This window comes from Carya illinoinensis, chromosome 1 (assembly GCF_018687715.1).
Source record: "Carya illinoinensis cultivar Pawnee chromosome 1, C.illinoinensisPawnee_v1, whole genome shotgun sequence".
In the NCBI taxonomy this organism is placed as follows: domain Eukaryota; kingdom Viridiplantae; phylum Streptophyta; class Magnoliopsida; order Fagales; family Juglandaceae; genus Carya; species Carya illinoinensis.
In genome coordinates this window covers 22,898,203-22,910,658 of record NC_056752.1, presented here as the reverse complement: position 1 = coordinate 22,910,658, position 12,456 = coordinate 22,898,203, and the positions used below count along the sequence as shown (strand labels likewise).

The 12,456-nt window shown below is 37.9% G+C and overlaps 1 protein-coding gene across 11 annotated transcripts in view; it reads right to left on the bottom strand.

The window, feature by feature from the left end:
• Positions 1–12,456, bottom strand: part of LOC122313629 — a 37,025-nt gene that overhangs the window by 15,526 nt on the left and 9,043 nt on the right. For 9 of the 11 annotated variants that reach the window (XR_006243460.1, XR_006243461.1, XR_006243462.1 and 6 more), the window contains exons 5-6: positions 9,251–9,305; positions 9,089–9,176 (exon numbers count right to left, since the gene is read on the bottom strand). Coding sequence is in view for 5 of the 11 variants with exons in the window: in XM_043128836.1 (XP_042984770.1) it covers positions 9,089–9,176; positions 9,251–9,305 (143 nt within the window). In the remaining 6 variants the exon portion in view is untranslated. Of the gene's footprint in view, positions 1–6,298; positions 6,956–9,088; positions 9,177–9,248; positions 9,306–12,456 lie in introns of all 11 variants that reach the window. The other 2 variants (XR_006243463.1, XR_006243464.1) reach the window with 2 other exon arrangements.

Here is a 12,456-nt window from a genome sequence, read left to right as displayed (position 1 = left end):
TCCATGTGGACTTACTTAAAGAGAGTTTATCATCAAGATAATGCTGCTCGTCGTTTTCAATTAGAGCATGCGATTGCCACATTTCAACATGACACTCTTTCCATCCAAGATTACTATTCGGGTTTTTTGATCCTTTGGAACAAATATGCTGATCTGGTTACCGCAGATGCTCTTGTTGCCGCTTTTTCCATTATTCATAAACTTCACGAGACTAGTCGTCGTGATTAGTTTCTTATGAAACTATGTCCTGAATTTGAATATGTTCATTCCTCTCTACTGAATCGCTCTCCTGTTCCTTCTCTTGATGCTTGTTTTGGTGAGTTACTTCACGAAGAACAACGTCTTAATACTCAAGCTACTCTGGAGCATTCCCATGGCAGTTCAGGATCGCCCACTGTGGCTTATGCTGTCCAAGGCCGAGGACCACCTATAAATTCTAAAAACATGCAGTGTTTTTGCTGCCAATTGTCCTAATAAATACTGCTCTTATTGCAAGAAAAAGGGTCACATTATTAAAAAATGTTGTATTTGCCCCCAGAATCGTCAGGCCCAAGCATTTCAAACTTCTGTTCTTGCCCCTCAAGCAACGACTTCTACAGCACATGACTCTTCTTTTGGTGCTTCCTCTAATCTTGCACCTCCTACCTCAAATTGTTGCACACCAGAAATGGGGCAACAGATGCTAATTTCGGCATTATCAACAATAGAGTTCCAAGGTAACCATTCTACTAAACTCTGGTATGTGAACTCGGGGGCTTCTAATCACATGACGAATAATCCCACTGCTCTGTGTCATGTTCAGCCCTACGTTGGTCAATCTACCATTTAGACTGCTAATGGCAGTTCTTTGCCCATAGCTACTGCCAGAGATGCCTCTTCTAAGTTCACTAATGTGTTTCTTGCTCATCAGCTTTCCACGAATCTTTTTTCTGTTGGTCAATTAGTTGATAACAATTTTGCTGTTATTTGTCCGGTAATGGTTGTGTTGTGCAAGACCAGGTAATGGAGGAGCCAATCGCAAAGGGGCCTAAAGTGGGGCGCTTGTTTCCACTACTTCTATCTGTTCTAGCAATTTTTCCAGTTTCATCTATTAAGTCTTTTACTTGTAATAATGTTCTAGATTTTCGTATGGTGTGGCATCGTCGATCGTCGTTTAGGCCATCTCAATACTGAACTCTGGTTTACTTGGTAATAAAGAATGTTCTTCTTTGTCTCGAGTGTGTCTTGCAAACTTGGTAAAAGCAAACTCTTTCCTTTCCTTTGCATGCTAGTAGAGTCTCTCACTGCTTTGATCTTATTCATGGTGATATTTGGGGACCTTCCCCGGCTAGTTCACATGAAAAATTTAAATATTATGTGACTTTCATTAATGCTCATGGTAGATTTACTTGGGTCTATTTTCTTCACTCTAAATCTGAGATTTTTCGTACTTTCACTGAGTTTTTTACGTATGCTAACAATCAATTTTTTGTTTCTATTAAGACATTGCGCATAGATTCTAGTGGTGAATATTTGTCTAACGAGTTTCAGGCATTCTTGGCTTCTAATGGTATTATTTACCAATATTCATGTCCAGCCACCCCACAACAAAATGGAATAGCTAAATACAAAAATCGTCATCTCCTAGATGTGATACGTACTCTCTTGTTAGAATCTTCTGTTCCATCCAATGTTCTGGGTTGAGGCTATGAAAACTGCTACTCACTTGATTAATCGTTTACCTTCCCAAGTCCTTCACATGGAGTCTCCCTATTTCCGCTTGTTTGCTAAGCAACTTAGTTATGATAACCTCCATACCTTTGGTTGTGTATGTTTTGTTCATTTACCTTCTCATGAGCACCATAAATTATCTACTAAATCTATTCGATATGCATTCTTAAGTTATAATGTGTCAAAAGGGATTGGTTTGCTATGATCCTACATTATACCGTACATGCATTTCTAGGAATGTCATTTATCTTTGAAAATCAACATTTCTTTCATGTGTCTTCTGTGCCCTCCTCTTCTACTGTGGTCCTTCTCTCCTTTGAGCAGCAGTTCTTAGTTTATAGCGAAGGTGACTTACTTGCTGATCCCAATTTATAACGAAAGTTAGTGGGTAGCCTTGTCTATCTCACTATTACTAAACCAGACATTGCTTTTGCAATACAACAAGTCAGCCAATTTCTTCAGACTCCTCGTCATTTTCATTTGGCTGCTGTCTGTAGGATCATACGCTATGTTTAGCGGCAATTCTACTCGTGGCTTATTCTTTCCTGCAAGCAATTTTCCTCATCTTGCTGCTTATAGCGACACTGATTGGGCCGGTTGTGCTGATACACGTCGCTCCATCACTGGTTGGTGTGTTTCTAGGTGATGCATTGATCTCCTGGAAGAGTAAGAAGCAAGACAAAGTTTCTAAGTCATCTAACAAATCTGAGTATTGGGCGATGTCTCTTGCTTGTTCCAAGATTATTTGGCTTCAAGGCTTGCTTGCTGAGTTAGACTTCTCTGAGACCAATCCTACACCTCTACATGCAGATAATACGAGTGTTATTCAAATCACTGCCAATCATGTCTATCATGAGTGCACAAAGCATATTGAAGTCGACTATCACTCTATTCGTGAAGCATTTGAAGCTCATGTTATCACTCTTCCACATATTTCCACTGAGCTCCAAATTGCTAATATCTTCACCAAAGCCCTCACTCGCCATCGACATTGCTTCTTAAGTAGCAAATTGATACTTGTTGATCAACCTGCATCAATTTGAGGGGCGCCTATCAATGGACAGTGTTGCTGTCCATTATTGTTCATTATTCTTTCCTTATATAACTCTTTCCTTCTTTATCTACGTACCATCATATAAGGCTAGAATTAGGCGTATGCTTATTTGTTTCCATGTATAGAATTGTTTGTAAAGAAAATATATTATACAGAGCTCTCAAGGCCTGGGATTCAGCCATTCTCAAAAATTTGACAATTACAAATGATCTTAGAGACAAACAGAAGTGTGGAACCTGATCCATGCCTCCTAAGATGAGATGCCTAAAGAGGATGATAGTGATCTAAGGGGGGAGATTGTAATACTTTATATAAATATATATATATATATATATGTGGGTGTCTGGGCTAGCTTGCGCACACCTCAGCTAATCCCACAGAACCCTGAAGTTAACGGCCAGGTAAGCCTTCAATGGGCTTAAGGGGACTCGAACTGGTGACTATTGGGGAGCAAACTCAAAATCTGACCAACTGAGCTACCCCTCAGGGTTAGGGGGAGATTGCAATGCTCTAGATTGAGTAGAGAAAAATTGTGAATGCAACCCACATTGCTTGAGAAAGAGACCTTTATAATAACTCCATTAGGTTCTAATTGAAACCTTGACTAATCCTTTTGGATAATAGACCCAGAGGTGGTTTGGACTTTCCTTTGGTCGTTAGATTTTAAAAGCTAATTTTTTCTATGATCAGGTTTATTTCCACAGCGTTTACAAATAGTCATTGCTATTTCCTGGACATTAATGAGATTCACTAAAATAGTGCAACACATGGAAATTACCTAATGCACATGATGTACATAAGAAAGATAGCCCAAATAAAAACCAGCATCTAATTTTCAAAAGATCAAAAGAACTCCCAAGATTCGGTAAATAGTGTGGATAGTAGCATCTCTCCAATCCCGTGGAGACCGATTATTATTACTGTTGCTATTGCTTTTATACTCTTATTATTCTTAATATAATTATAGTTGATTGCTATTACTAATACTCAATAATGCAAAACAAAGTTTTATTCTTGCAATGGTCACTGCAATATATCGATGCAAGATTAATTTATTTCTCCAATTTCACTAAGGTACATAAATATGTTTGTGAGAAGTGGCGTCTTTCTAGCTATTTATCAGAGCAAAAAACTTCATTTTCCTAAATGAACTAATTGTAACATTGTCAAAATAGTGTGAATAGCCGAATCATTGGCCTTCAGTTCTGTATATTAGATATAGACTTTACAAGGATGCTATACATTGAAAGCATATAAGTTCCCGCATGATTCTAGCCCTATACATGTAAACTATAATTTGACAAATAATGTATGCTAATTGTACAGAATAATAAATAGAGAAATAAGGAAGCAATTGTTGGCTAAAATAAGGAAAGAAGTGTGGACAGCAAAGCTGTCCATTGACAGCCCCCCTCAAATTGATGCAGATTGATCAACAAGCATCAATTTGCTACTGAGGAAGCAATGTCAATGACGAGTGAGAACCTTAGTGAAGATATCAGCAATTTGTAGTTCAGTGGAAATATGTGGAAGAGTGATAACACGAGCTTCGAAAGCTTCACGAATAGAGTGATAGTCCACTTCAATATGCTTTGTGCGCTCATGATACATAGGATTGGCCGTGATCTGAATAGCACTTATATTATTGGCATGTAAAGGTGTAGGATCGGTCTCAGAAAAATCTAACTCAGCCAGCAAACCTCGAAGCCAAATGATTTCAGAACAAGTAAAAGACATCGCCCAATACTCAGATTCCGTAGATGACTTAGAGACTCTGTCTTGCTTCTTACTTTTCCAAGAGATCAATGCATCACCTAAGAACACATACCAACCAGTGATGGAGCAACGAGCAGAATTGCTTGCAAGGAAGAATAACCCACGGGCAGAAGTGCCTTGAACATAGCGGATGATCTTATAGATAGCAGCCAAATGAAGATGACGAGGAGTTTGAAGAAACTGGCTGACTTGCTGTACGGCAAAAGAAATGTTCGGTCTAGTAATGGTGAGGTAAACAAGGTTACCCACCAACTTTCGGTATAAACTGGGATCAGGAAGCAAGTCACCCTCCTCTTTGCGAAGCTTGACATTTAATTCCATGGGAGTATTAACAGAAGTAGCCTTTTGTAGGCTTGCTGTAGCCACCAAGTCACTAGCATATACTTATGTTGATTGAGGGAAATACTAGAGGGACCACAATGCACCTCAAGACTAAGAAAATATGTGAGAGACCCAAGATCTTTCATATGAAAGGACTCTGAGAGATGAGTTTTGAGCTGACCAAGTAAAGCAGAGTCAGAACCAATGATCACAATATCATCAACATAAACCAAAAGAATAACAATGCCCATGTCGGATGTTTGAAGAAACAAGGAAGTATCATACTTGCTCTGCTTGAATGAAAATTGTAATAAAGTGGTGTGAAATTTATCAAACCAGGCTCTCAGAGCCTGTTTGAGATCATAAAAAGAGCGACGAAGCTTACACACGTGTAGTCGGAGAGGGAAACAATCCCAGAGGTGGCTTCATATAAATATACTCTTTAAGATCCTCATGAAGAAAAGCATTTTTGACATCCATCTGATGTAGTGGCCAATTGCTGGAAAGCAGAGCTAGAATCGTACGAACAGTAGTCATTTTAGCAACAAGAGCAAAGGTCTCTTCATAATTGACACCATATTCCCGCTTATTCCCAAGTGCAACAAGCCAAGTTTTGTAACGATCCAAACTGCCATTAAATCGGACCTTGACGGAGTAAACCCATTTGCAACCTAGAGGAACAATAGTGTGATTGGCCTCTAGAGCGGCAATTTCTTCCTGCATAGCTTGTAGCCAACAATCATGCTTGGCAACGTGTGAGTAGCATGCGAGAATATCAAAATTGGACAATGCAGCAGTAAAAGCTGAAATAGAATTGCAAGAATTAGAAGAAGGAAATCCATATCGATCCGGGGCTACAGACTCTCGAGGAGAGCGACATACCAAAGGCGCTAGAGGTGCTGCAACTGACTAAATCTAGAGCATGGTAAGATCAAATATTGGTTGAGCCACCGGAAGAAACCGTGGGCAGGAGGGTCTCGTATACACAAAACCTAGTTTAAAGCAACAACTAACTGGATGATGATCTGAGAACGGCTGTTCAAAGGAGGGGAAAACCACAGTAGAAGAGGATGACACAGAGGACATAGGAAAGAAATGTTGATTTTCAAAGAAAATAACACTCCTAGAAATGCATGTATGATGTAATGTAGGATCATAGCACACAAATCCCTTTTGACACACATTATATCCCAAGAAAGCACATCGGATAGATTGAGCAGATAATTTATGTTGCTCATGAGGAGGTGAATGAATAAAACATACATAACCAAAAGTACGAAGGTTATCATAACTAGGTTGCTTAGCAAATAAGCGGAAATCTGGAGACTCCATATGTAGGACTTGAGAAAGCAAACAATTAATCAAATGAGTAGCTGTTTTCAAAGCCTCGACTCAAAACACAGATGGAACGGAAGATTCTAAAAAGAGAATACATACCACATCGAGGATATGACGATTTTTGCATTCGGCTACTCCATTTTGTTGAGGAGTAGAGGAACATGAATGTTGATAAATAATACCCTTAGAAGCCAAGAATGCCTGAAACTTAGTAGACAAATATTCACCACTGGAATATGTGCCTAATGTCTTAGTAGAAGCAAAAAATTAATTGTTAACATACACTAAAAATTCAATAAAAGTACGGAAGACCTCAGATTTAAAGCGAAGAAACTAAACCCAAGTAAATCTGCCATGATCATCAATGAAAGTCACATAGTATTTAAACTTCTCATGTGAACTAACCAAAGATCATCCCCAAACGTCACTATGAATAAGATCAAAGCAGTGAAATGCTTTACTAGCATGCAAAGGGAATGGAAGAGTTTTGCTTTTACTAAGTTTGCAATAAGCACATTCAAGAGATAAAGAAGAACGGTCTTTATTACCAAGTAAACCAAAATTCAATACATGAGATAAAATCTGAGTATTAGGATGGCCTAACCAATGATGCCATACCAGACTAAGATCTGAAACATTATTACAAGCAAAAGACTTAATAGAAGAAACTGGAGAAAAAACGGGAACAGGCAAAAATAGTGGAAACAAGCGCCCCACTTTATATCCCTTCACGATCGACTCCCCTGTTACCTGATCCTACACAACACAGCTATCACCAGAAAAATTAACAACACAATTATTTTCAACTAATTGACCAACAGAAATAAGATTTGTGAAAAGCTAAAGAGCAAGAAACACATCAGTGAACTTAGAAGAGGCATCTCCGACAGCAGTTATGGGCAAAGAGTTGCCATTGGCAGTCTAAATAGCAAATTGACCAGCGTAGGGCCGGACATGACATAAAACAACGAGATTATTAGTCGTGATTAGAGCCCCCGAGTCCATGTACCAGAGTTTAGTAAAATTGTTACCTTGGAACCCCATTGCTGATAACGCCAAAATAAGCATCTGTTGCACCATGTCTAGGGTGCAATAAGTCATTGCAGGAGGTGCAGGAATAGAGGATGTATCGGAAGGAGAGTCATGTGCTGCAGAAGTCACTGCGGGAGGAACAGTAACCGAAGTTTGAAATGCTTAGGCCTGACAATGCTGAGGGCAAGTACGACATTCTTAGATAATGTGACCCTTCTTCTTGCAATAAGAATAGAATTTCTTAGGACAATTGGCAACAATATGTCCATATTCCTTGCAGCAGAAATATTGCAAGTTTTTAGAACTCATAGGTGGTTCTCGTCCATGGGCAGCATAAGCTACAGTTGTCATCCCAGAACTGCCATGAGATTGCTCCAGAATAGCTTGAGTACTAAGATGTTCTTCACGAAATAACTCATCAAAACAAATATCAAGAGGGAACAAGAGATTTGTTTAGTAAAGAGGAGGGACAGATTCATATTCCGGACGTAGTTTCATAAGAAACTGATCATGCTGGCTAGTCGCGTAAAGAGTCTGAATAGTTGAAAGAGCAGCAACAGGAACATCCGCTGTAACCAAATCAGAATATTCATGCCAAAGAGTCAGAAAGGCCAAGTAGTAGTCCTAGATGGAAAGACTACCATGTTGAAACATGGCAATCACATGTTCTAACTGAAAGTGACGAGCATGATTATCCTGATGATAAACCTTCTTCAAGTAGGCCCACATAGATAGAGCGAAGCGATGGGGCCACAAGTTGGTGACAATATGGGGCTCTACTAAACCAAGAAGCCAAGACATGATGCGTGCATCAAGCATAGCCCATGACAGAGAAGACCCGACGTCCTAAGATTTGTCAGAAGCAGATGGTTTGGCAACATATGTGCCATCAATATGACCCCAAAGGTTGCCCAGGTAGAATAATTTTTACCCGTAAACTTAACACACACAGGTGCAGAATCCATAGAAAAATAAATAGAACCCGAGACAAAAGAATGGACCAAAAAACAATTGTGCCGTACCGAGATTAAAATAAAAGAGCCAAGAGCAAAAAAATAGAAGACCAATGTGCTGAAAAATAGAGAAGCCGGAAAAATTTAAAATTAAAAAAAAAAAAAAATGGAAAACCAAGAGTTCACCACGCGAGAGGAAAAATTCACGTTGGCTGCACCACACGAGAAGGACAATTGCACCTCTACTCAGAAATTGCAGAGAAGAACACCAAAAACTCAAACAAAGGCTGCCGAAAACACCAAGACAACCTGCAGAACACTGTTCCAAGAGACTTGTTCCAAGATGATTGTGCTGAGAAGGATAGACCACTGTGCCGAGAACAACCAAGCTAGCAAGACACCAGAACCACCAAGGGAAGGCTGCGCCAACAGCCACCAAGCCACAGAAATGCCGAGAGGAGCAGAACAGAACCACCAGAAAGAAAATCGTGAAGAAAAAAAAAAATCACGGGTGCACCACAGGGCCAAACAAACTTGACAGAAACACAGAAGCGGCACGTTTGAAACCGAGAAGAGAGAAAAAAAATTTGAGGGAAAAAATTAGCAGACTCTTGATACCATGTCAAAATAGTGTGAATAGCCAAATCATTGGCCTTCAGTTCTGTATATTAGATATAGACCTTACAAGGATGCTATACATGGAAAGTATAAGTTCCCGCATGATTCTGGCCCTATACATGTGAACTATAATCTGTCAAATAATGTATGCTAACTGTACAGAATAATAAATAGAGAAATAAGGAAACAATTGTTGGCTAAAATAAGGAAAGAAGTGTGGACAGCAAAGCTGTCCGTTGACAAACATCACATCCACAAGAAACCCAATACAAATAGAAGTTTTTACCTTCTTCAATGGTTTCAACTCCGGGAAGAACTTTTGCAAGACTCTCCGCACCCAACATATTGGAGAATGAAGCATGCCACTGTACATCCTACAATTTTACAGAGTTATTAAGAGCAGAGCCAAAAAAATGAAATAAAAATTAACCAAAAAAAGCACTCACACCTGGACTTCAAAAATCACACATTTGTTAAAAAGGATCAAAGATCCTGATGCAATTCTGTAATCATAAAAGGTAAAAGGTAAGCATAATCATAAAGAAAAAGAGAAGTAAAATGAAAACACATACAAAGCCAATAAAAACATAATCAATCAGTCAACATGGGAAAAATCGACTTACTGAAACCATAAGTCTTCTCAAGAAAAAAAAGGGACAAGAATTAAGAAGCCCTTGAAATGGGACCAGCCATTACTGGTGATCAAAACACACACACACAGAGATAGTCCATGTAATTGAGCAGCCCAGGGTGGGCTATAAGAAAAGATGGAAAAGCATGTTCTATGTTCAATGATCAAACGAAGGTCCAAGCATCATCTAGACTATTACTTCAAAAAAACTAGTTAATGACACAATTGAACTCCCTTATAATCATTATAAAGGGCAAGAACTTCTCCCTCCCAAGCAATGGGAGATCCCATTTAATACCAGCCTATAATCAAATCTGAGTTATTACAATCTCCACCCGTTAAATCTCTGAAGTCCTTATCAGGTCATTTCAATATAGGTGGCATAGCTCAAGACCTAGACTTCTGGTTAGATCTCTAATGCCATTTGTAACAATCCAATAAAGGCCCAAACCACATCTAAGTCTATACTCCAAAGTAACTAATTAATGCTACAAACATGTCATTATAAAGTACAAGAACTTATCCCTTCTAAGCAATGTGAGATCTCATTCACCACCTTCCTATAGTCAATCCGGGGTGTTACATTTATGAAGTTCAAAAAATAGGCCAAAACCCATGTCCATGCGGCATTGGATTCAGAAGCACAAGCAGGAAAACAAGCAATAAAAGCAGGTTACAAACGAAACAGAGTACTAACATCACCCAAAATACTTCCACATAAACAATTATAGAACAAGAAGAGACACAACCTCTTTAATGACCACCTGAATTACAATTCCTACATATAAAAATCTATGGTCTCCTTAAAGAGAAATTTCAAGAATTTTCCCTGCTCAATCATTCCCCACTCAGTTTTCAGACATGAGGTTTTCAACTTTTCATGATGTTTTTCCTTTGTCCTTTTTTGACTTATTATCCTGTTGCATATGCCATCTTTATGCATACATCATGCCATCGCTTGCACACTATCATACAAGGGTTATCTTCTGGAAAGTAATGTGGTTATTAACAAGAATGCTCAAATATACTTGTAATGAATGTTGTCCATTCATACTTATGCTAATAAACAAAAACCAAAATTCTTCCTTGATAAGTAACGTAGTTTTATTCAAAGCACAAAAGTGCAAACTTATGCTAATAAACAAAAACCAAAATTCTTCCTTGATAAGTAACGTAGTTTTATTCAAAGCACAAAAGTGCAACCTAGTAAATAGGAAGTATAAAAAAGGATGCACCCAACTAGTAACGACAAGAAGAAGTCCTGGAAATCTAGAAAGCTGGAGAGTTAGGAGCCGTTATAAGTAGTCAAGGGGTGCAGAATTTTCATTTTTTAACCATGTTACCATCCTCTTGCTGTCTTCAAAAGTCCAGACTTGTCTCTTGCCAAATGCATAAGATTAAGCACAAAAGGGCCATCCTACAAAATTATGAATCTCAATGACTTCCAAAAGGGCTCCACTAGCATGCAAACAACTCCACTACTTGCCAAGGATGACCCACTTAAGCTCAAAAGTAGGGGTGTAAGTTTATCGGGTTCAGACCGGAAAACCCGACCGGACCGATAAGTATAATGGTCAGTTTTGGTCCATATAACCTTAGAATTTTGGTTTTCAGTCCAGTCCAGGGGTGTGGCTTTTTTGGACCAAACCGGACTAACCAAAGTATATGTATAGGTTTTTTAAATATTTTATATATATATATATAATTTTATATAGTAACGGTATAAATTAATTATGTAATTTTCATCTAGCCTATCACCATTGACCATATAAAATGTTAAATACTATTAACTAATATACTAGCAATTAACTAATGTTATGATAAATCATAATATTATATGCAATGATACATAATTTTGTTTCCTTTCATTTTCTATTTTTTTCTTTTATTTGGAGTTTAGATGATATTGCATTTTTCAATTTCTCTTTCTCTATTTTTTGTTTTTAATTTTATTATGATGATTGCTAATTTTAATGGATGGATTTGGATAATTTTGATAATTTTTCCAACTTTTCTTTAGGCATTATTTTCAAGAACAAAATGTGCAAATAAATTAAATAGTTGATGTTCAAAACTGGAAAATTTTTGAATTTTTTCTCTATGATTGGGAAAAAATACACATTAGAATGTAATTTTGGGCTTTTTTCCATCTTGCACTGGCCCAGAATGGACCAATCGGACCAATAGATAACAGTCAGGTCCAGTCCGGTCTATAGGGGTAATTAGTCTCGAAAATGGGTGGATCGAAATTTTTGGTCCAGTCCAAAAATTCCCCCATGGACCGACCAGACCAGACTGATTACACCCATACACAAAAGTTCTAAAGATGATCGATGCTCAAAACATAGCAGAAAATAATCAATGCTTTCCTCATTCTACTTGTACATAGAACATCAATGTTTTCGTATTACAATATGTCTCTTTCTCAAATTATATGTCGATTAAATCTATCCTAAGGCAGACACCCAAATAAAAAAGAAAAAGCTGCCCTCGAAGGCGACTTGCTTCTCCAATTATATTTCTAAGGAAATGGTGAGCCAACTAGAGGGATGAGCACATTAAAGAAGGATTTAACCCCAAATATCCTGTAACACCTTCCCGTAGGATAGAGATGTTACTAACGTACATAACATATTGCCCGGTAAAGAGATTCATATCCTGAAATACCGCATTTATTGAAAACATTAATTAAACTGAACATAATTGTTTAGTTGAAAATATAAAACTGAAAACATAAAATAAAAACATAAACTAACCCTACGCATGACTTTTTATCATAAAAACATAAAAGAACTAAGTCCTTGCACTAGGTCTACTCCTGGTCCTCCAGCTTTAGTCCTTACAACCATCATCTGTGACATTTAAACATAGAAGAGAACAAAGAAACAAAGAAACAAACAAAAATGAGTCGAATACTTAGTAAATAGTACATCATACCGTAAAATATAACTTAACAAGACTTAATTTTTTAAAGACTCTTCAAACAAACATTTATCATTAACAAATTCTCATAGTATGTCTAT